Source organism: Propithecus coquereli, unplaced genomic scaffold (genome assembly GCF_000956105.1).
Source record: "Propithecus coquereli isolate 6110/MARCELLA unplaced genomic scaffold, Pcoq_1.0 Scaffold355, whole genome shotgun sequence".
In the NCBI taxonomy this organism is placed as follows: Eukaryota; Metazoa; Chordata; class Mammalia; order Primates; family Indriidae; genus Propithecus; species Propithecus coquereli.
Genome location: NW_012149230.1, coordinates 3,728,002 through 3,753,236, shown reverse-complemented (window position 1 = coordinate 3,753,236; position 25,235 = coordinate 3,728,002). Strand labels below are relative to the sequence as shown.

Genomic DNA, 25,235 nt, shown 5'->3' with positions numbered 1-25,235 from the left:
CGGGAGGCTGAGGCAGGAGGATTGCTTGAGCCCAGGAGTGTGAAGTTGCTGTGAGCTAGGCTGACGCCACGGCACTCTAGCCCGGGCAAAAGAGTGAGACTCTGTCTCAAAAAAAAAAAAACAAAACCAAGAGGTGGAAATGACCTAAATGTCCATCAACAGATGAACAGATAAAGAAAAATGTGGTAAATCCATGTAGTGGAATATTATTTAGGCTTCAAGAGGAAGGAAATCCTGTCACGTGTTACAAGATGAATGAGCCTTGAAGACATTATGCTGAGTCAAACAGGCCAGTCACAGAAGCACACGTGCCGCGTGACCGTACTTCCACGCGGGTCTAAAGCGGTGACACCCGCGGGAGCGGGAAGCAGAATGGCGGCTGCGGGGATGCGGGGCGACAGGGAGCTGCTCAGTACCGAGTCTCGGCTGTGCGAGGCCTGCTGTGCCGTGCTGTGCTCAGAGCTGACACCACTGTATTGTACACTTAAAGATTTGCTAAGAGGCTGGAAGTCATGTTACGTGTTTACCACACTAAAAAAAGCATTTCAGAATGCAAGTGAGTATGATGTTAAAAGACAAACTTTAAAAAAAAATCCTGTTCTATAAAAACACAAAAGTTCACATTATTTTGCACACTATTTTGCTTTTTTCACTTAATGTATCTTGGAGGTCATTGCAGTACCCGCCATGTGACAGCTTCACATGAGGCCACACGACACAGAGGCAAGCACGTGGCTCTGAAGCCAGACTGCCACCTCCCAGCTGTGTGACTCTGGGCTGCTTAACTCTCAGTGCTTTCTTTTCTGTATCTGTTAGGTATGAAATGTCAGTGATACCACAGTGCCTTCCCCAGAGGGTTGTAGGGAGGATTAAATGAGCTAAAGCCATTTAGAACAGTCAAAATAGCGTCTGGCCTCTAATAATACTGGCATTGCTGCTGATGTTGGCATCGGTGTTAGGGGCAACACTGTCTGTGCCCACATAAGAGCAAGGCCATTTGGGGCTTTCCGGAGCGTTCTTTCTTTTAGAGGTCCTACTCCACATCATGTTAAGCTCGATACAATGTACTCACGTCCCCACATAAATACAATTGTTGTGGTACACAATTTTCAAAAGTATTTTTCAATCTTGCTTTTCAAGTTATTTAGCTACATAGAAGTGACAATATAGGGCATCCTTGTCCCATTCATAGTCTTGTGGGAAAGCATCTAAGCATGATGTCTGCTGTAGATACATAATAGAGACCTTCATCAGATTAGGGAATTGCCCTTTTATTCCTAGTTTTCTAAGAATTTCATCAAGGAAAGGTGTCTATCAAATACATCTTCCTGCCATCTACTGGGATGACCATGTGCTTTTTCTGCCTTTGTTAATGTGGTTAATTACTCCGATTGTTTTTAATAGTGAAAATAAACTAGAAAATAGTGAGAATAAACCTGACCTGATATGATCGTTTTCATGTATCTCTGAATTTGGTTTGCCATGATTTTGTTCAGGATTTCTGCATGGAGGTTCATAAGAGAGATTGACCTTTTCACTTTTTTGTGTTTTTTTAATGTCCTTGCCAGAACTAGTCATCAAAGTTATGCTGGCCTCTTAAAATGAGTTCAGAAGGTTTACTCCTTTAAGTCTTTTTCTAAGCTCTGTATGAATTTATGTAAGACTGATGTTATTTCATCCTTAAATGTTTGCGAAGCTTCACGTTCAAGCCATCTGGGCCTGGCATTTCCTTTGAGGAAAAGATTTAAATTATAGACTACTGAGGTTTTTCTACTACTTTTTCTTACGTCAGTTTAGTAAGTTATGTTTTTCTAAGATTTTGACCATTTCATTAACATTATCTAATTAATTAGCACAAAGTAGTAATTTATAAATATCTTATCATTACTTTAATGACTATGGGGGCTGAGTGCTCACTCTAGGAGCTCAGGAGTTTGAGCGTCGCCTGAGCAAGAGTGACACCCCATCTCTACAAAATAGAGATTATACAGGTGTGGTGGTGTGTGTCTGCAGTCCCAGCTACTCAGGAGGCTGAGGTAGGAGGATCATTTGAGCCCAGGAGTTTGAGGATGTTGTGAGCTATGATGACACCATTGCCCAGGCAACAGAGCGAGACTCTGTCTCAAGAAAAAAAAAAAATGACTATAGGATCTTAAGTGATGTTCCCCTTTCAAAATTCCTGATACAGGTAATTTATGCCTTTTCTTTTCTTTGTAGCAGTCTTGCCAAAGGTTCATCAACTTTAATAGTCTTTAAAAGAACAAACTTCCCACAGAACCTCTTTTAATAGTCTCTTCGCTATAAGTATGCTAGTTAAAAAATCTTTTCTTATTTGACTGAAAGTATCTTTCTTTTGTGTTCACCTCTGAAGGATGTTTTCCCTAGGGACAGCTCGCTAGGAAAGCAGTCACATCTTTCAGCACTTAGCAGATGCCACCGCACTGTCGTCTGGCTCCCATCGTCGTGGCAGAGAGGGCCGCTGTCAGCTTTGCTCTTGCTCCCTGACATCAACGTGTCTTTTTTCCCTTTGGGTGTTTTTAGAATGCTTTGCCTTTCATTTCCAGCAGCTTTAACCTCACATGTCTACGTGTGATTTTCTCTGTACTTATCTTGCTTGGGGTTTATACTGTTTCTTGAATCTGGGGCTTGACATCTTTTATCAGTTTGGGGAATTCTTGGACATTATCTCTTCCAAATTGCTTCTGCCCTGTCTTTTTTCCCCCACTCTGGCGGACTCCAATTACACACTAGATCTTTTCACTCCATCCCATGTGTCTCTTCTGTCCTTTTCTCCATTTCCTGTCCTTCTTTTTCTCTGTGTTTCGGTTTAGGTATTTCTACTCTAATAGAGGCTTAAAGAACTGAAGACAGGTCAGTAGAAATATCTACAGTTAAACTTTGTTGAGTCTTTAATTCAGGTACTTTATTTTTAAGTTACAGAATTTCTAATGGATTCTTTTTTTATAGATTGTGGTTTTCTGATGAAATTCTCCACCTCGTCATTTACTTTCTTGAATGAATTAATCTCAGTTGTTTTAAAGTCCATGTCTAATAATATCAAATCTGGACCTCCTGTGTCTGTTTCTATTGCCTATATTTTTTTTTTTTTTGAGACAGAGTCTCACTCTGTTGCCCTGGCTAGAGTGAGTGCCGTGGCGTTAGCCTAGCTCACAGCAACCTCAAAGTCCTGGGCTCAAACGATCCTTCTGCCTCAGGTTTCTAAGTAGCTGGGACTACAGGCATGCGCCACCATGCCCGGCTAATTTTTTCTATGTATTTTTAGTTGTCCGATTAATTTCTTTTTTTTTTTAGTAGAGATGGGGGCTCGCTCTTGCTCAGGCTGGTTTCGAACTCCTGAGCTCAAATAATCCGCCCGCCTCAGCCTCCCAGAGAGCTAGGATTACAGGCGTGAGACACCGCGCCCGGCCTATTGCCTATATTTTTATCTTGGTTTTTCATCATTTGGTATTTTCTAGGTGTGTGCCTGGTTTTGTTTTTGTTTTTGTTTTTTTTTCTACATGGCACTGTATTTGAAAAAATGTGGATATAATTTGAGATTCTAGATGATGTAATCTTCCTCCAGAGAGTGTTAGTTCTGCTTCTAGAAGGTAGTTAAAATAGGGGAAGATCACCTAAATCCAAATCCAAGTTTCTATGGGTTTTAAGACTAAACAAATAAAAGGCTTCTTAAAGATATTAATGGATAATATTTTAATAATCTAATAGCTAGAAAGACATTTCAAAGCAGGAAACAAAAAGCCTTAAAGTTATAAAGGAAAACACTGAACACAAAAATGTAAAATTTCTCTTAAGTAAAATGTAACTATAAACAAAGTTAAAAGATAACAGAGAAAATATAATACATATGAAAATAAAGTTAAAAAGCATAATATATCAAGATGTCTTACAAATAGGAACAAGACCAACATCTCAAAAGAAAAATATGCAAAGTATATAATTGTTCATAAACACACAAAAGATATATAAATGTCCTATGAACACATTAAGGAGTGCTCAACCTTACCGAAGAACAAAGTAAAACAAGATACCATTGTTTTACAAGATACCGATTCAATCCTCAACATTTATAAACAGTGTCGAGCTTCTGGGAAAACAGCATTTTATATACTGTGAGTGGAAGTATAAATTGAAGGGCAATGTGTTTATCAAGTTTTTCAACATTCCAGGACACAGCAAATCCATCTCCCTTTTCTAGGAATCATTTTGTGGTAGATCTCAGGACTGGCTCACTCAACTCCATTCTGGTTTCTTTGTAGGGTGATTTATGGAATTATAAGAGCCTGGAAAGCTAAAGGGTATATTTGCCAAACTCCCTTAAAGCTTGATTCATCAAGCGACCTAGCTTCCATCAAACAGGCCCACTCTCAGAAGATCTGGAAGGTGCATGGGAGTATAAGGCCACCTTTCTGCAGCTTCTACTGGCAAGAGCAGCTGTGAAGGCACTTGCTCCTCTGTGGCTGGGCAGTAGAGGTTCTGGTGTCTGTTCCACGGCTTTCTGGTAATATGAGGTGGGCACAGAGCATGCATTCTGCTGGCACGGACTGTACGTGTTGCAGTGTGGACCTGAAGCCGATCCTAGATCTTGACAGAAGTGGTAGTCCTAGGCTAACAGCTAGAGAAAGTCTTCCTGATTCTTGTGGAAATAAAAGCTCCTTCAATGGGCCAACTTTGAGACGTTCTGGGAACATTTCCTGGAAGCTCTGTGCATCCTAGAGCCTCTTCCTCCAGCCCTTCCAGTACCAAATCCCCTCTATTAAATTCCTTTCTGCTTAACTACAGTAATTTTTGATATTTGCAAATGAACCTTGATACACCCTTATACAGAAATAGGATCTTAAGTGGTCAAAAATGTGTACAAGGATCTTCACTGTATTGTTTTTGTAATAAGTTAAATCCAAAACAACATAACTGTCCATCGACAGAAGAGTGGCTAAATAAATCACCACACATAATGTGGCCTTTAAAAAATGAATTATTTCTCTAACTATTGACATTTAACGATGTCTCTAAATATTCCTTCATTCCTTCAACGAATATTTATTGAGCTTCTACTATGTTATGACAATGTACCAGCCACTGTTCTAGACAAGAGATATAACAGCAAGCAAAATAAACAAAAATCCCTGCCCTCACAGAGCTTACATTACAATGATAAAGTGTCAGAATAATGTGCAGTGTAATCCAATTTACAAAACAGACACAGACACTCTCTACACACACACACACACACACACACGCGCGCGCGCGCGCGCGCATAAATATGTATAAAGAAAAACATCTAGAGGGATACACAACAAACCACAAGCAGTGGTTCTTTCTGTGGCTTGTCTACTACCTGCATTGGAGAGACAGCAGCGGCTGGAGCAGTCCTCACTGGTATTCCACTTAGGAGGCTTCTGGGGGTCTTATGAACAGCAATATTCTGTCCAGCTCCACCTGCCAAGAAAGGAGATGGTAACATTCATATATTGTTCCAGTTCAAAATAGCAAATAATAATTCTTGATTTGTTATTACTTTTTTGGTGACTTAAAAAGTGTCCCATAATGTTTAGTATAACATTTAGTCTATTATCCTTTTCTACTCTGGACTAGAGTTGAATTGGGGAAATGAGAGGGAAGGAGTTAGCTGATTGAGGGTAAGTCTTAGATATAGGATAACCAAGAAAACAGAAAATGTATATATAATGAAGTACCTACAAGAAGAAGAAACAGGAAAGTTCTTGTATAAACTATTACAGTTAATTCATTTCCCATCTCCACAGACTGACTGGGCTTTCATATCTTTCCATATGTGTAGTCTAATCTTAATCTAATTTAGCTGCAATTATTTCAGCAGAGACAACCAGGTACATTCTAGGATTAGCTTTTACTACAGTCTTCTGATACAATGGCATATTTGTTGTGGTCAAGGTAATAAAGACATTGTTACTTGGACATACACCCTGTTTCTCCTATTTACTATATTTGTGTGTGTACAGTTTATGTATAAAGTACGGATGTGCATTTTTTTCATATATGTAGATAAGCACAACTGAAGAGGAACTGTGAGTCAGCCAGATGTTTCCAGCAAAGGCTGGGGCTGCACCAAGATCAGGAGTGACAGATCAGCACAGGTGGTCACATACAGGACCAGGTGGAAAACAGTCTAGCAGCAGGTTGCAAGATGGGGATGGCCAGAGGTCCCAACAAGAGGGCCTGATGCACAGGATTGATGCCTCATTTCCTAGGAGACGAGGCCTCTGGTGACCCTGCTAATTCCTGAGATGGGAAGAAGGCAAACAGTAGTGACCAGAATTTAATGTCCGTAAGAGGAGGGAAAGGAAGGTGGCAAGGAACTGGAGCAGGGGAAGAGGTGGAGAGAAAGAGGCGGCTGTGTTTGCATCATCTGTGAGCCAGACTCACTCTCGTTGCCTCCCTGGAGGCTCAGCCAGGGCCCTGCACACTGTGGCTGCACGTGGTATGATCAAGAGAGAACCCTTGTGGTTCTGTCAACTTGGGGCCAGTGTGGAGTAGAGATAGGCCTGATATGTCAGGCCCGGTTTGAATCTGGAGCTTTGCTTATGGAAAACAATGAGTAAATACCTGGGCGGCCCAAGTCAAATGACTTGATGAGTGACTTAACAGTAGTTGCAGACTCTGCAGGTGTTGGAGAGGTTCTGCTAACATAGACGCTGTGCCACCGGCCAGGAGCATCGACCTCAGAGGACTCTGGCTCTTCATCCACAGGTCTGCACAGTAAAGAAGAAATCAGATTGAAATGGTGGAGGATGGGGAAAAGACACAGATGGAAACAGAACTGATGTGGAGAAAATAAACAAGGCTGGAAGGAGAATCCTAAATTTAAAATCCTGTTTTCTGTATCAGCTTTGCATCTTTAGGAAATAACATAGGTATTGCTCTCAATTTTTAAGAGATTTTTTAAAGAAAATAGCCAGGAATGATGTTTTTATATGTAGAGTAACTAGACATTGGCTCTAAATAAAAAGTATGTGTGGCTATTCTGTAGATTGTAAAAAAATATGTTATTTATCATAAATATTAGCTTACTATCAATGGTAGGTACAATGGATTGGTCTGTCCAAACCCCATGTAGCATACAGAGGTTAGAAAGATGAAATCTCAGGACTCTCCTGCAGCTAGAACTTCAGACGTGATAGCTCCACCAATCGGAAAGACTTGGGCAAGATCTGGAGTGGGCCCCGAGTCAGGGGAAGAGAGGCAGGGCACAGGGCAGCCACTGTGCTGATAGAGACTGCAGCAGAGACGGGACGCTTCTGGTGCTGGTAACTGCAGTGGTAGCTTTCCAACTGGACCAACAGCTTCCTGATTGTAAGGCTTCTGTCCTGGTGGAGGCAGCAGCTTCCCTGGTGCTCCAGTTCTGTGTTGACTTTGGGAGCTGTTCCTGGAAGTTCAGCCCTGCCAACAATTCTTCGAGTCATTTAACACCTTTCCACCTAAGCCAACCGAGTGTGATCTATTAGATACAACAGAATCCTGACTGACATACTCTTTGCCCTCTAAGAGTAAGAATGATGACAGCACTCTAAAATAACACCGCAATTCTGCATAAGGCGAAGCTTTTACTCTCATCCAATTTTCCTGGTATGTTCTTCATGCTTTGCTTTTGTTGTTTTAAATGTGGCCCTTAAATGTAAAACAGCTATTTCTCCTGAGATGCAACTAAAGAAAGAGCGAACTATTAAATGCAATAGGGAAAACTAAAATATTAGACTTATTGAAAGATGGTATGATTGTATACAGTTGTATTTACAAAAGTACAGTTTACATGGTTTCTAAATTCAAGCACAGACTCATAGAAAGTCTTTTAGGATAGATCATCTGACTCCATCCTCTCATGTATAGCTTCCTCATCTAGGGGACTTCAGCATGACATTTAATCTCCCTGTGAATGAGCCAAGACAAGAACTCCCAATCTTCTGATTGCTAAATCACTATTCTTTTCATTATATCATATTGCCATAGCTGTTTTGCAAGATGACTAATTTATGAGAACAGTTCAAACAGAATGTTTCTGGAAGTATATTTCAATAAGGTCAGTGGAAGTTTAAAATATTTATTTACTGATCTTTTTGAAATTAATCTAGCTACTCATAAGCTTCCGTGGTTGAATTTACTTGTCCTTAATTTTCCAAGCTTTCTTCTCTTGCTGTGATCAACATGAATAGAAGAAATTTAAGTGAAATAGAACTTAAAACACTTAAGCCACCCTGCTCTACACTCTTTTTTTTTTTTTTTTTGAGGCAGAGTCTCACTCTGTTGCCCTGGCTAGAGTGAGTGCCGTGGTGTCAGCCTAGCTCACAGCAACCTCAAACTCCTGGGCTCAAGCGATCCTACTGCCTCAGCCTCTCAAGTAGCTGGGACTACAGGCACGCATCACCATGCCCGGCTAATTTTTTCTATATAAGTTTTAGTTGTCCGATTAATTTCTTTCTATTTTTAGTAGAGACGGGGTCTCGCTCTTGCTCAGGCTGGTATCAAACTCCTGAGCTCAAACAATCCGCCCGCCTCGGACTCCCAGAGTGCTGGGATTACAGGCGTGAGCCATCGCACCCGGCCTGCTCTACACTCTTGACCTCAAAACCCCTTGGTGTAAATGGAAATAAAACCAGTAAGCTGGAAACTTCTTTGGAAGAAACTATCAGGCATTTCAGAAATTGCAGAGGGATGGGTTTAAAAAAATTATTTTAAAGCTTTATTGAAAGGAATTGGTTTTCATATGTTCCCCTTTGTGTTATACACAGTATGAAGTATGAGATCAGGTGGTAATATACAGAAACAGAATGAATCAGGTTAGGTCTGAGCAGAAAAAAAAATCTCCTACTTCTGTCCCAGCCATTCTCAGGAAGGTCAACAACAAATGGGGTGGGCCACCTTCTCACCAGCCCATTTCCATGACTGGGCACTAAAGGGCCTCCAAGGAGGATCATTTTAAAGAACTCATTTTCATTTCATTCTTTGATAATTTAATAAGAATAAAATGGAGAATCCTACAGTTATCTAAGTTTCTTCGTGGTTCAAAATATCAAATGATAAATAGACTCACTTAGACTTCATAGGAAAATAGCAAGGCCACAGAATCAATTTCCAGTGCTCCTGCCTTCAGATATCCAAAGACAATACTTCAAACAATCAGTCTGCTTGGCTAGAACAATAACGGTCAGTACAACAAAACACTGCATTATTAAGTAGATTAGAGAAATACCCGCTAAATACCCACCATACCACATAACAGTGATTAGAGTGTGTGCATAGCAGGGATTCACAAAACAAAGCCTGAATTGAAAAACCATAGAAAACAGTGATTAAGAATACTATTGGTTTTATCAGTATGTACTTTAATCCCAAATAAGCTTGAAATTCCTTGCACCAGCCTGCCTTCGAATTGTTTGGGATAAACCAGTAACAGCCCCAGCAATAAATGAAGTATTACATTTACTCTGTTTCAATGAATAAAAACTCTGTATTCTACAAAGGATATTAAGAAATATTTACACATACAGCCAGGTATATCTTAGCAAATTCACTGAATAAGAGAAAAATTGCAAGGTACTACCACTGGTTAAATATTTGTTCAGGTCTAGCTATCGCCTCTAAGGGTGATGTTAGGTTCTAAAGTCAAATTGTAAAATAAAAATCACACATATAGTCAAATAAGCCTTGAAAATCCCTTAAGTTACCCAAAGTACAGCTTACATGGTTTTGTAAATACAACTGTATACAAACATACCATCTTTCAATAAGTCTAACCTGTCAGTTTTCCTTACAGCATTTATTTTTTATAATTTTTGGGGGAAATTCTTTACAAAATTTTATTTAAGATCTCATGTCCTTATTAAAAAAGTGCATTACATCAAGATTAGAAAAAGGATACTTTTTTTGTACGAGGACTACTCATCTACTCATCTATTTTACCCCATGATTCATTTCCTACCCTAACATAAACGATAAAACATTTTTTCTTTCTTCCTTTTCTCCCTCCTGCTTTGAAAGGGCAACCGCTGTGAGGGATATCTTAACGGGATGTGTGCCAATCCTTCCTTCCAGGAGCGCAGCAGCTTCCCAGTGGCTGGACTTAGCCACCGGCATGCCTTTGGCACTGAGCCCGAAGGTCACTAAACCCTGAACTTACTTGCAATCTCTCTCCCTGGGTTCCTCTTTTACTCACAAACTCTACTTTAACACAACCTTAAATTTTAAGCACTCAAGAATTGCTTAAGAAATGATTAAGAGATCTAAAATTAATTTACTACTTTAATTACCTTAGCAATTATTTCTGTATAAGAATCTCAAAGTTAATAAAAATGAAATAGATGGAAAATGACCCCATACTAAGGGGATGAATTCTAAGAGCAAATATATTTTATAGCCTTGTCTCAAAATAAGAGCAATCCTACGAAATACAAAATGTTAAGAATGTAACTTACACAGTAAAAATGATTTGATCTGTTTTCAGTATGAAAGCACTTCGAATTTCTTTACTGCAGGCACTATGGCATCCAAGTCTTCGACTTCTGAGATTTCAACTAGATCATTAGTAAATGCCTGAAAGTCTGGGGAAAATTCCTCATGTTCTTCCAATTTGTTGATAATGCTTTGGAGGTCTTTAGGTCCCAGTACCTGCTTAACCTGCTCATCCACATCCTCATTAATCAGCCTACACAATTTTCCAACTGTGCTTACCAGCACACACAATGAGGATGCATTATCTAATTCTAAGAGTTCTTGGAGGTTTCTCACAGCACTGTTCATTTCTCCAAGCCTAGTATAAACGTCATTCATTCGGGGATAGACTCCATTCAAGAAGGCACATCAAATAATTTTTGGAAGTGAGAGATAATAGCTTGCAACATTTGAAAGTTTGGCATATTGCTGTCCTTCTCCTTATTTTCAACTTCTTATAACATGGTATCTACAATAAACAACAAATCTTCAACTTTGATACCTTCATTTTCATCCTGCTTCTTTAAATTATGCCAAGGCATCAGTTCTGCAGATAGTGTTTTCAAATCCTTGAGGCTGGCAGCGGGGGCTGCGCCGGTAATCCTGGCACTCTGGGAGGCCGAGGCGGGAGGGCCGACAGCATTTAATAGTTTGCGCGTCTCAGATGAAACAGGTGCTTTATGTTTAGGGGCCACATGTAAAACGATAAAAACAAAGCAATTTTCTACCTGTTCCCAGCATATAAAACTATACCAATAACTAAGAATTTCATCAAAATAAATGTGTACAACTCCACTGTATATGCCAGTACCATGTGTCTTAAATTATCTGATTTAATTTTCCACAAACCCCCGTATGTTATTATCCCTTATTTCACAGAGGAAAATTTGACAAAGCTCACATGGCCTGTAAACGGTGACTCTGAGATGTAAACCCAGCTCTGTTCGGCCACGGCTTTCTATAAGGCATGAGTGTTCTGCGAGAGGCATGCGAAGGCTCTAAAAAAAATTGCTGATGGTATTTCTTAAAATTTATTTTAAATATATTTAAGAAAAAATACTACCAACATTTATTTCAGTGTTCCTGTTCTCACGCAATAACCTGCTCTTACAAGGTGGCAATCCTACGTGAGAACAACAGCTGGCGGCCAGACTGCCCGCGCCAGCACGCGGCGCAGCAGCGCACCCCGACTAGGCAGCGCCACCGACCACGGCAGCTGCGTGTCCCTCCCCCCGGATGCCGGCCTCGCTCGCGCGTCTTGTCATGATTTAAACGTATCGATACATATATGTCCGTAATTATTTTTTCCTTTAAAAATTTTATTTAATCTCATTTGTTGATTTCCTTGTTTGGTCACAGAATAGAGTCTTCAAATGTTGGTGATTACCTACAGCATTTACTTCATCAAGACATACTTTGTGTCGTCATCTATTTTGATCCAAGCCCAAGTGAACTCTTGTACATAAGGATTTTCAAAGTATTCAAAGGTTAACTCTTTTTGGGAAATGTCGCAATGTTCCACTGCTTTCACGACGGGCAGATTAATATTTGTAAAGAGGACAGGTCACATCACCCACAGGCTTGGACCTGGCAGGGCTCTTTCCTGAAGGACTGGCCCACCTCGCTCTTGGAATGCACGCCCAACCACCGACAGTTGCGTTCCTTCTTTTTTTCCTTTTTAAAACTTTTAAATCTTTAAAAATTTTTAATTATTATGGGTGCATAATAGCTGTATATTTTTATAGGTACATGTGATGCTTCGATACAGACATACAATGTGAATTAATCGAATCGGGGCAGTGGGGGCAGTTTTGCTCCTTTCACGTCCTGCCTCTGTGCCTTTGCTTATTCTGTGCCCCTACCCAGAATGTAATTTTCTCCAAATACTTATTGTTTTGCACAAAACGAATCTAAAAGAAGTTTGTCACTCTAATGTGAGACAGAAATTATGGAGCGCTCTCTCAGGTGTCAAACAGTACCTTCTGAATTTCCCTTTCGAATTTCAATATAAGCACATATAACAACACAACAAACAGGATGTCAGTTTGAACATAAGCATTTTAATCTACAAATCCCAACAAAAATAATTAAAGAAACAAATGGTAAAAATCTTGTAGCCAGGTATCATCTACATGGCTTAGACTTTGAAGAATTTCTGCTACACAGAGAGTAAGTGGGAGAAAATGGAAAGAAAATACCAAGAACTTTCCCCAGTTCCCTTCCAGAGAAAAGAGAGACGTGGGAAAAGCCCGGCTAATGTTCCCCAGACAGCGGGCCAGGGCTGGGGAGGGGCACGCAGGACATTCTCACAAAGGATCGGGGTTGTGGAGATTTGACGTCCGAGGTGGCCAAAGATGGGTCATCCAGGCACAAAGGGCAGCAGGGACAAGGGCAGGTCAGGAAGATCCGCAGCAAGCACCGAAAATGGCCGAGTGGCCGAGCAAAGGCGGACCAGAAAGCCAGCTCTGCACTTGTCCCACCAAATAGAGCAGCTGGGAACAGATGGCCCCCCGCCACTCCTCTGCACTCCATTTGAGCGTCTGTGTCTCCCAGTATGTGACATGAATTTACCCTAAAGGGCCTCCCTCTATTTTCAGATGTGAGAAGATTCTAGGCATTGCCAGGCAGAGTGAGTGTGTCTGAGTAGAATTTGCAGACACTGACTTTGGGCAAATGTCAGGCCCTGACACTCTGATCCGTTTAAGCAAGAGCAAGTGATGAGCAGAAACATGCCCTGAACTATGAAAATATTTCTTAATATAAAATGAAGAGAACAGCTGCACTCAAGAGAGAACAGACATTTGTAAATTTATGACAGGAAACAGAAAAATTTAGACACAGGATAGCATCTACCTTAAAATTCAATAAAATAAGAAAAAATATATGAAAGATGACAATTTAAAGAGTGGGTTTAAAAAATAATATAAGCAATCTAATAATCCCATTAAAAATAGTGTAAAGTAGAACTAACTCAAAAGAAAAAGAAATGAAGGCACAGTTGGGGAAAGTCTCTCTGAATCTAGATGAAATAAATAACGTAAAGACAAGATTTCAGTTCAGTGGGAAAAGGATGGTTTTGGTAAGAGATGCCGCTAGCTTCACCGGCTATCTATCTGGAAGAAACAGAGCCTCATCTAAAAGAAAAAATGTGCATATTCTAGTGCAGCAATCATATTTTTAGGGACCCATCCTACAAAAATAAAAACACAACTATCTAAGACTATATGAATAAGGACTGTTATTATAGCATTATTTGTAAAGAAAAAAACTAGAAAACATAATCTTAGTGTGCATTAGCAAGATGGTATCTTAATATTCTAGGGCATGGCCATTCTGCGGAACCCCACCTGGAAGGATGGCCAGGACACGGCAAGTAAAACGTGCAGGTACAGAGTACTGCAGAGAATATCACCCCATTTTATTAAAAAAAAAAAATGAACCCTACATATATTTATCTGAATAAAGAAGAATATACACAGTGTTAACACTGATGGCTACACAGGTGGCACTGAAGGGGGAGAAAGATTAATGTTTCTCTTCATACAACACCACTTTGTTACCAGCATACCTAAGTATTACTTCATAATTAAGAAAAAAAATCAAATACATTAAATCACCAATCTATTTGTTTTTAAATTTCAGTAAGATAAATTTAGACTTCAAGGTCCATATATTACATTTTCTGATACCCTTGAGTTTTGCTTTAAAATATTAATTTACATAAAATTAGTGTTTTTGTTCCTTGCCCTCTTGTTCTAGTAATGAAATCATTAAAAAATTATAATCATATTCCATGTCAACCTCCTATCTACAACTTTAAAAGTCCAGCTTGTTTCTACCTCAAAATTCCAGTTCCAGTTATGTGATGTGGCTTTAAAGTTCTGAAACTACATTCATGAAATTATTTGGAGCAAAATAACATAAAGGCCCTGAAGAAACGTGGCCACGGGTTAAAAATCAAGCAACAGACTCCTCTACATAATGACACATTTATTTAGCACTTCATAAAGGCTTACGGATAAAAATGTTCAACAGCGCCTCGACTAAAGACAGACCAAAATACGGGATGTGAACACAGCTTGCCTTTTACGTTGAGGTTCATTTTTCTTATTGTTTATATTTGAAAACACTCAGCAAATGAATTTTAAATATTCTAAGACTTCTCAATCTGAGGTAAAGAGCTCCCAGAATATAAATTGCAATCCTACTAGGACAATTCTACCAAATGTCAAAATTATTTTTACAGAGAAGATTATCAATGGCTCTTCTTTCTCATACCAAGCTATACTTTTCTAGCGATTCTCTGGTCTGATATTCTAAAATGTCTTCCTGAGTTTAAAGAGCTTTGCTGTTCCTAATTTTCCTTTTATTAGACAGTAACTCTTGTCCTTTGGACGACGTAGTTAGCAACCCTATGCTACATACACTGTTAACTAGTTCCTCACATGATGACTGCAGTGGGCTTCCGTCTGACGGAGGTTGCTGAATTGGACACAGATCTTCACAAACATGTGTACTTCCAAAAGTTTAAAATCACACTTTCAATCCTGGATCACTCTGAATTGCATACTTCTGCATTAAAAGTCTTTAAGTTTCCAGGGTAAATTTTATTCATGAGGCTTTTGTTGTAGTTGTTCCTTAGTTTTCAATCTGATTTCGATTAGCACGGTCACCATGCATACTTACCAGGTTTAACTACATCCTGTATTATCAACCAAACATCTATTTATGCTTAGCCCGACAAGGATTCTGGAAATCAAACCAAAGCTTATTGGCGGATTGTTTCAGATGAGGTAACGAAGTCAGACCTCAGCTTGAAAAGGCTCAATCAAGACAAGGGAGCAGAACTTTTTAACTTCTTTGGAATAAAGCATCATGCAGACGGCTTCCTATTTTGCCTTAGGGAGTGTGATTACGATATTGTCAGATACCATTGAAAAGGAAGCGTAGAAATGACGCACGGCGCGGAGCGAGAGCGGGACTGCGTTCCCCAGCTCCGCGACTGCTACGCTCTGTCTCGACACTCTAGCTGCAGACGCACTTTTTTCATAAGACTTGTACTTTGTTTTTTCAGAACAACTTCATTTTATTCTCTAGATGAAAGACTGATGAATCTTCTGAGAGAAAAAAAAGAGGAAAGGATGGTCTTTGATCGTGCAGAGACTTGACTGCAAGGACCGTGTGTGAAACAGGGAAAAGCTATAAAGAGGCAGCTCTTTGCAAAGAGGTCATTTCTCCTCCACACATCCCCCTTTCACATTTTAATGGCTGTAGTTTCCGATCACGGCAAGGGCCGGGCTGTCTTTCTTCCACCGAGTGCTCTGCTAGCTGACAGAGACCGTGGAGCTGTGGAAATAGAAACAGGAGGCAGAGGCTGGTAAAGGAGGCACTTACGGCAACATGGTCTCAGCTCACAAACACCACAGTTACCTGCTTCACGGTCCCGCGGGGAAAGCTAATAAAAAAGCCAATATCCGGAATAGGGCCAACATTTTTAATTCTTACTATTCTAATTTTGGGGAAGTCAAAGATTTTCAGCCAGAGAAAATGCCAAAGACTTCAAATGCGAAGACCTGCGCTGGTGCAGCAGGGATGTTGGGGATGAAACACCAGGCCTCTGCAACCTGTGGAGAGGCGCGTGCTTCCCTCTACTGTCAAGCACAAAAACACTTTTCTCTTTTATTACTACAGCCTAAAGATCCTGAAGGCCTAAGGGAAGGTTACGTCCACACGTTTCAAAGCAAGTCTGTAAAGATGGGGTCAGGGAGCCAGGAGGCAGACATAGCTCTTTAGAATTATACACTATGTAGCTGATGTCACCAATGTGAATTTAAACTATGAAAAAAAAAGGGCAGTATGGGAGTGGACAGATTATGCTTGCTGGAGTAAGAGGACACGAAAGGCCCAGTTTCGGCGCTGAAGGCCAAATAAAATGGCAGAGGCCCGCAACAGCTGTCGTAGCTGGTAATGTGAGGTCTGTTCAGAAACTGCTTAGGAACCCCAGGGGAACGGGCCCCTCCCCGCGGGCTAGGGGTTCAGCGCCAAAGCATCTGCAGCAAGAGAGCTGGAAAAGATAACTTAGTGACCCGAGACTCTACACCTCCAACTTCCACACCTCCCCTCCCAACAGCAGCTACAGAACACTCGCTGAGTGGCTGTGAACCATTCGAGCTCAGAACAACACAAAGGTGGCACAGGCACACACGACTGACGTTAGGGCCGATACAGACACGCATACACCGAGTTAAAGCTGATCCAGCAAAGTCTGCACGCGATATGCCGCCATGCTGCTCACTTCCGGGAGGGGACAGTGCAAGAACCGGTGGTATGAGCTAAACACGCTGGAATCTTAAGACACTCTATTTTAGAAACCAGTAGAGTTAATTAGGCAGAGATATTAAGTGCTTTTAGTGATCTCTTTTTAAGATGTTTTCCATGGATGCTTACTGGTGTTATATGATAAACACAGTTAAGAATCAGATAAGTGGCCGGGCGCGGTGGCTCACGCCTGTAATCCTAGCACTCTGGGAGGCCGAGGCGGGCGGATCACTCGAGGTCAGGAGTTCGAGACCAGCCTGAGCAAGAGTGAGACCCCCATCTCTACTAAAAATAGAAAGAAATTAGATGGACAACTAAAAATATATAGAAAAAATTAGCCGGGCATGGTGGCATGTGTCTATAGTCCCAGCTACTCGGGAGGCTGAGGCAGGAGGATCACTTGAGCCCAGGAGTTTGAGGTTGCTGTGAGCTAGGCTGAAGCCACGGCACTCTAGCCCGGGCAACAGAGCAAGACTCTGTCTCAAAAAAAAAAAATTAAAAAAAAAAAAAAAGAATCAGATAAGTTACCCTAAAAGTAATGGCATTTACTGTTTCAGAACAAGAGAAATAAATGCAGAGGTCTTTCCCTGCTACTGCTTGAGAAGCCTGTGTCATGTGCTGCTCACCAACGATGTCTTTCATTAGAAAGGCTGCATGGGGCCCACCAAAGCTTTATGTTGAGCTGCCTGTGTTTTCCCTATATCTGCTGGGCTCCAGGACTCAACTTTTCAGGATAAAGAACTGATATTTTAATTTCAATACAAGTTTTCATTTCAAAGCCTTTCTCTTAACTGTTCAAAACTGGGAAGAAGCCAGAATTGAGACAGTTATTCATTATCCTTTCATCCGTTAATTTATATGTGTCCAGCAAAACACACCACTTCTGAGTCCATAAAAAACACATCAGCTTGTTCAGATTTCTGGAAGAGAATGACCAGGCCTAGGAGCCACAGCTAAGACACGGAAACGCCTGCATCAGAGAGGTTCAAAGGATGGTGGCAGCAAGATGGGAAGGCTGGCACCCAAGTTCCTGACTCTCCCGTGCAGGAAGGGCCGGCTGACCAACTAGTCTTACAGAACGGCAGAGCTTAAAGGTACCTTGAAAACTACCTACTCTTACCTCTTCCTTTAACAGAGGAAAGAGGCAGGGCTGGAAAGGAGACATTGCCGGTTCCGGCACAGATAAAACTACAGCCTTCTTTCCCCGCGGATCTTAATGTCAGTTATTCTGACTCTGAAGTAAAAACATCTTTGAAAACATAACAGGACTGAAGATCATTAATGAGTTAAATAACATTCCACTCTGTTTTAGTTATTGAGTTCTGGGTAATAAATGATTATTTGCATTCCTACCCAGCCAATTCATTTGCCACCTACGTGACTGTAACAATCCCTTGAATGCCCATTTATGCAAAGTGAGAACAGGGACCAGTTCATCCTAGGTCACAATCAAGGTGCTTTTCGGATGCTCTTACCTTCTCTCAGTTGTACTTGGAGGACCTCATCAGAGAATGTTCTGCAAGTTCTTTGGCTGTGGCTGAACCAATAATGACTTTTGAGTTCTTAGTAGATGACTGTCTAAGTCAAATTGAGTTTCAGTCAAGAACTCATTCAGCCAAGAGGAAAACACTAGGTGGCTTCCGGAGCTTTGAGGGTGTGAGTTGGTTTCAGTTCTTGCTCATGTGGTAGGTTCAGGAAGTAGCTGAGCCATCAGCGAGTAACTTCCAAATAGTCAGCTCTTTAGAGGGGCAACTCGCCAGAGAAGTGCAAAATCAGACAAGAACCTGTCACTCGCAGTTGTCTGATGTCCTGCCAAATGCAGTGACAGGCAAGAAACATTCTGATGCTTAATTTTAGTAATATACCATGTTCTCATTGGTGTCAGTTCTAAACTTTTGAAATGTTTTGTGATAAAGGATTAAACTGCTGGATTGGGGAAGTAGGTTTGCAAATCACTAGAAAATCAAAAAAGAAACATTGTGTGTTAAAAAAAAAAAAAATTGACCTTAAGTTTGAAGATGTAGGATATACCATATGGAGTCCTAAACTGTCAGAACGCACACGGCAATTTCCTATGAGATTAGGGTTCAACTTGTATAGACTGGCCTGTATCTTAAAATTTGTGTAGGAAATGCAACATCTCATATGATAACCTATTCAGGGCCACCACAGAAACTCGGGACTTGTCTTTTACTATGTATTGTTAAAACAACATATGTATGAAGCAATACAAGTTATGACTTGGTTCCTCTTCCAAAGACATATAATATGGAAGCAAGACAAAGAGAAAAATAAACGAAAGCAGACACAAAAGCAAACCAGAACGACCTCACAATCACTTCAATAGGGAACACTATGAAATCTAGCCTTCCTATTCTCCTTCTACCTTCACTTAAAAATCATACCCTTTGGTGGCCAGATGGTAGAGGTGTGACTATAAAATAATGATCTTAATAGTGCGCACCTGTAGTCCCAGCTACTTGGGAGGCTGAGGTGGGAGGATCACTTGAGCCCAGGAGTTCGAATCCAGCCTGGGAAACATAGCGAGACCTCCCCCGACTCCCATCTCAAAAAAGTACATAATAAATAAAATAATGCTCTTGATTTTCACTTTTCAAGAGGGAATTGTGGAACTAGCTACATGTCTGATTGTGATCTATCTCTAGAGGCCATTTTATATAAAAGTCACAAACAAAGAAATGAGAGATTAATTGGAACGCGATTGACAAGAGAATCAAAACAGAATTCTGAGAAGAAATCTACTCTCGTCAGTGCCATGCAATTCATGGTAACAGAACATCAGACCCGAAGGCTCAGAAGCAAGGCAATGATCCCAAAAAAACGTGTAAAAATTAGGGCAATTGTACAGACCAACATTCAGAACCCCCTAATTGGATTTAAAAAGACTATATTTCATATCTGAGATATCTGAAAATTCAAAACAATTTGCTAATACCCAAGAATCTCAAAGTTAAGGACACTGATTCTTGATTGGAGAAAGATAACATTGCATTAGGTAAAGCCTAAAATATTGTTCATAATCTTGTCTATAAACTATTTAAATTTTAAATAATAATGAACTTTGAGCTTACCTTAGGAACACTTTCCTCTTAAACACTGCTGTTAAGGAGAGCTCTCTGGGCTAACACATTGTGTGGTTCTCCCTCTCAAGAGCAGAAGGGCACATCACACATCGGCAAAATGTATGCTTTCCACCCTCATCCTTTTTAATAAAATGTGTCATGTCAAGGCCCTTCTGAAATCTCCCATGGGTGTTGCATGTCCCTGGGCCAGGAGGAGAGAGTCTTTTACCTGGTGGCAATTCCCCTTGGCAGGGGGCCCACGCAGAGTGCTGCATTAGCATGTATTAGTGTGCGATCCCCTACGCTAATAAACACCAAGATTTAATGAACATCCTAGACATGACTTGTAGTCTTTAAACCTAGGAGGACACTTGGCTGGAACTTGTCCTACATACGTAAGTGAAGAGTTTTGCATCACCTTATGCTAGAGAATGTAGTGGCTGAGCCTGGATGGAACGTTCCCAGTGGGGTAGTGGTGGCAGAGTGATCCTTGAAAAGGGGTACAGAACCTGGCATAGAGAGACACAAAGCGTCCCATCCCACCAGGAAGCCCATGCACAGTGATTAAGTGAGAAGCCAAGCGCGAGCTTGGTGCCCGTCGGACTCACGGAGGGCTGGCCCACTGGCCACCAACCTGCTGTGGCCCTGCATGTCCCCCAGCTCCTTCTGCAGCCTGGCGTTCTTCTCCTCCTCCTCCAGCAGCCTCCTCTTCACAGTGCGCAGCTCCTGCTGGGCCTCACACTTGATGTCGTTGGCTACCACCACCGCCGTCTGCAAGTCCGCCTGGAACCGCCTCCACTCCTCCGTCTCCTCCTGAAAACGCAGAGCCCACCCCTGCATCAGGTGCCTGCCGGGCCGCCACCCAGGAGGACGGCCAGCAGTGCTTGGCGAGGCCCTGCTTCAACAGCATCTCCCGACAGGAGAGGGCACAGGTGGGGATTCCCCCTTCACACTATCAGGGTTCTCCACCCTAAAGCTGGACGACTGCTTTCATCTTACTTCCTGCCAACAAGAATTTATGGTTTCAGGGCCCAAGCCACAGAAATGTTCCAAGAGGAAGCAGGACTGAGAGAGAGTAACCCAGACCTACGAGGGGGTAATTTACAGGAAGATGATGGCGAAGGCTCCCGCCACTGCTCTAGCGCACGTCTCACCTTTATCTGCTTCGTCAGAGCCTTCAGTTGCCTCTCCAGGTCTGACTTTTGTTCCTCCAGCTTGATTACGTTACCTGGAAATAAACAATTCAGGCAAGTATTGGAAAGTCATGACTCTTGAAGGAAGGTGAGCTAGGCGGCCAAGGGGCAGCTCCAGATGCCGCAACAGGCTTTCGAATCCGTCCATTCTACTATAAATGTAATTTTTAGCACCTTACAGACAGGGAGCTGGAAGTGGGAGGTTCCTCCAAGATAGAGAATAGGATGAACTGGAAAATATTTAATAAATGGTGTGTGTTTAGGTTACAGCCTCAGAAGACAGGTTGTACAACCCTGTGGCACACGCAAAGCGGCCACAACAGCCACTCGCACACCCGCCCCAGGCCTCCCTGATACGCACACACAGCCATCCCGAACGTCCTTCGTGGCTGTGGGGCAGAGGGCTTTCACGTAACAGAGGGATGGCTGGTTGCTACTCCTGCGACTTCTAAACCAGTTTCTACAGTCACAGTTTTTAATCACGGTTAAGCCTCAGAACCACTTGTGACACTTTTCAGAAGCACAGATCTAGCCCCAGATGCACAGAGTCAGAATCTCCAAGGGCAGACGGAATCTGAGTGTGTGTATTTCAACAGCTTCACGGGTGGCTTGACCACCTCTCCCTGCTTAAGCACATCTTCAGCCCCTCAGTCTCCCTGCCTCTGATTCTTTCCATATCAGAGCATTTAAATTTATATCTGATCATGTCAATCCCCGAGTTAAAATTCCTCAATGGCTCTTCCTGCTCCAACCCAGGGCAGCAGGTGTCTGTTAAGGATGTGAATCAGAATCTCCAGAGGAGGCTTAAAACAAATGCTTATAGGCAGGTCCTGCCCCCACAGACCTTGTTCAGCATGTGGGACCTGAGAGTTTGTGTCTGGGGTCAACGCTGCAGAGTAAGAAAACACTCCTTCACTTCTTGTTACTTTTCCGTCCATTTCTCTCAAGGCTTTTATGGGAAGGAGTGATTGGTCTAGGGCTGGATTTGTGTGTCCCTGGGTCTCCTAGCAAAAAGATATCTTAATACCTTAATATCCTTAACTGAAGTTTAAAAGCTTTCCAAAAGATGGCCAGCACTATTTTCACTCTTGGATATATGATGATATAATCACAGGGGGTGGGCCTGAAATTTGCTCTGGACATTAATTATACACTGGTTTTCTTGGTGTGTCTGTGCTGACTTTTAAGGAATTAGGGACAATACAAACGTACTCTCAACAGCAATATATCACAAAAACAAAACAGAACAGAACTTGTCTTCTTTTACTTTATTCTTTGCAAGCGTGGGGCTATGTTTGGAAATCTATACCAGTTGATGATGTCTACGTTTTCAGTTGTATCCTGGGAACAGCCTGGATGACACCGACGCTGACGCCGAGGTTCTATGACTCTACTGCACGTCTGTCTCAGGAGGAATGGAGCTGCCACTGTCAACTTTCAAGCTAACCAATTAATCAGGGTCTAGAGCACAACCAATTCTCATTATCTATCATAGCTACATAAAGCTACCATGCACACTCAATTAGAAAATCCTGTACTTTGCTCCTAGGGGAAATACAGGGTTAGGTTTCTGCCAGGCTCTGGCCACAACATTTTCGTCACCCAAAATGCCATTTGCGTTATCAGGTTCATCTGTCCAGGTCCTTATAGAACAAACCAGTCTAATCATCATTAGAAACCTGCTCTTCCCATTTCTCTCTTCCTGCATAGCACTGAGCAAGTGTTTTTAAAATTCTTCCACTTCCTCCTGATCCGAAGAACCTGCCTTGCCTGCAAGGTTAACTTTTCTCACACCTTAGGGTCTTTTGAAATTTGCAGCCAGGTAGCATTAGATGAGATGGGTTTAATGTTTTCCTGACCCTCCCTGGGCAATGTGAACATACATTTCTTTGGTTTTTGGCCTCAGAACAATGCTGTCCACTACTTCTTAAAACTGGCTGTCATCTCACAAATCCATGAATGTGGCCGCATTTCCATCTTTCCATAGCTTTGTCACACACTACAGATGTCATTTAGCACTCCTCAGGGCAGCCTTACATGCATGCATACTATCAAACTTCCTCCTCCATCTACATGCTCTGTCTCACCGATTCAATAACACAGAACTCGTGCTCAGCAGTGCAACAGCTCATGCCTGAATGGAGCTCATCTAACACGTGTGTTCCCCTGTAAGGCATACCACAGCCTTCTCGTGCTGAGGGACAGCAGATGGCATTCAGCATTGTGCTGGGGGCCATTTTAAACAACAAAATCACCTAGAACAAGCACAAATATGGTACTAAATAGACTGTGAAAAAGACACTTGTAGAGAGCATGAGAACTGAACCCAAAAGGCAGAGTGTCACCGTTTGACCTCAGTTGGGAACGTGAGTGCGGGACGACCAGACTTTTTGCCTGTGTATGTCTGAAAATGACTGCAAACGTGCTGGGAGTATTCATTACAGGGTTACAAATAAATTTTAGCAAGTTGGTGAATTCATAAATATGGAACCTGTGAATAACTAGGATCAACTGTGCACGCTGGGGAACTTCTCAGGCAACTGACTGAGCAAAAGCTTTGTGCATTAAGTCCTTTGTTAACAAAAGCAAAACACTGGCTGGGCGCGGTGGCTCACACCTATAATCCTAGCACTCTGGGAGGCCGAGGCAGGCGGATTGTTTGAGCTCAGGAGTTCGAAACCAGCCTGAGCAAGAGCGAGACCCGGTCTCCACCAAAAATAGAAAGAAATTAATTGGACTACTAAAAATACACAGAAAAAATTAGCCGGGCATGGTGGCACATGCCTGTAGTCCCAGCTACTCGGGAGGCTGAGGCAGAAGGATCGCTTGAGCCAGGAGTTTGAGGTTGCTGTGAGGTAGGCTGACGCCACAGCACTATAGCCCGGGCAACACAGTGAGACTCTGTCTCAAAACAAAACAAAAAAAAACAAAAGCAAAACACATTAGATGCGATAATGTGATAAGGTTTATTTGGACAAAGCAAGCAATGTTTAACTAATCTCTTTTAAAAATTTCTTTCCTTCCTCAGAGTAAACAATGGGTTCATAAACAAGCCATATACTGACACCTCTTCAGTACCTAAGTGGCCGACATCCGTAAGTTATGTGATATCCTGCCATCATCGGGACACGTGCTGGAACTGTTCTCCCCTTAGGCCAGGAGCGCACGTTGTCTGTCCTGCTCTGCCCACCCACCATCCACATCTCTCTCCGTGAGATCCGCAAGACAACACAGTGCCGATACTTGAAGACTGGATCGAGCGATTTTTCTCCGAATAGCCCTCTCCCACCCTGAAGACCGCCCTCGGGAAGAGTCTGTGTGAACTCTGACAGCTCGCAGCTGATCTGTCCTAACACGGCGGCCTCCGAGCGGATGGGGCTGCCGAGAGACAAGCGGCAGATTTAGGGGTTGGGGCGCCGCACACCTAGTACATCCAAAAATCTCTTTCACGATCACCCGGTGCTGCTGACTCAATGTTCAACAGTCTTCTCTCGCTTCCAGTTTTCCAGTTAGTTTAAGAGATTAATTTTTCTTAAGTGTCATTCTTCCTGGGAGGTTACTGAACACTGAGAAGACTCTTCATAAACCCCAGCAAGCGTGGTTAAAGACCCTTCCCCAGGCACCCCTGCAACCAACTGGCTTCTTTAGCATCCTACTCACACCTGTTCCACGTTTCACCTGGGCTTGGTTCTACTTACTTTCTAACTCGCTGATGAGCTGATTATTGTGTAACTTGACGGCCCGGTGCTGCTCCACCTGATCTTCCAATTCAAATATGGTTTCTTTCATGTCTTTTATCTCCGCATCGCTCGCTGACGCTTTCTCTTGCAGCTTTAGGCTGGTTCTGCTCAGCTGCTCTGCCTGATGATCACATATCTCCTTCAGGTAAGCATAGTCCTTTTCCACCTAAAATAAAACCGAGGTTCCCTGTCAGGTTAGCAAGAAAGTACCCCGCGATGCAGCGCACTGGATGCTCTCGGCACGCGCGGGCTCTTGCCTTCTTAGCCTCAGAAACAGCCAAGGCTACGCACAGTCCGAGAAACACGACGTACGTCTCCAGACGGCCGATTCCGTACCCTTCCTCCGAGCAGAAAGGAACGTGCACACACGTCGGTACCTGGCTCTCCCACAGCCACGGGCAGCGCAGCGCGCCAGAGCG

At 42.3% G+C, this 25,235-nt stretch overlaps 1 protein-coding gene across 1 annotated transcript in view; it reads right to left on the bottom strand.

Moving 5' to 3' along the window:
* Window positions 1–24,979, bottom strand: part of SPECC1 (sperm antigen with calponin homology and coiled-coil domains 1) — an 86,642-nt gene extending 61,663 nt beyond the window's left edge. Inside the window, exons 1-5 of the mRNA XM_012651448.1 lie at window positions 24,775–24,979; window positions 21,038–21,111; window positions 20,518–20,696; window positions 6,604–6,749; window positions 5,357–5,457 (exon numbers count right to left, since the gene is read on the bottom strand). Coding sequence (XP_012506902.1) covers window positions 5,357–5,457; window positions 6,604–6,749; window positions 20,518–20,696; window positions 21,038–21,111; window positions 24,775–24,865 — 591 coding nt within the window. The 5' untranslated portion in view covers window positions 24,866–24,979. The remainder of the gene's footprint in view (window positions 1–5,356; window positions 5,458–6,603; window positions 6,750–20,517; window positions 20,697–21,037; window positions 21,112–24,774) is intronic.
* Between the last annotated feature and the right edge of the window lie 256 nt (window positions 24,980–25,235).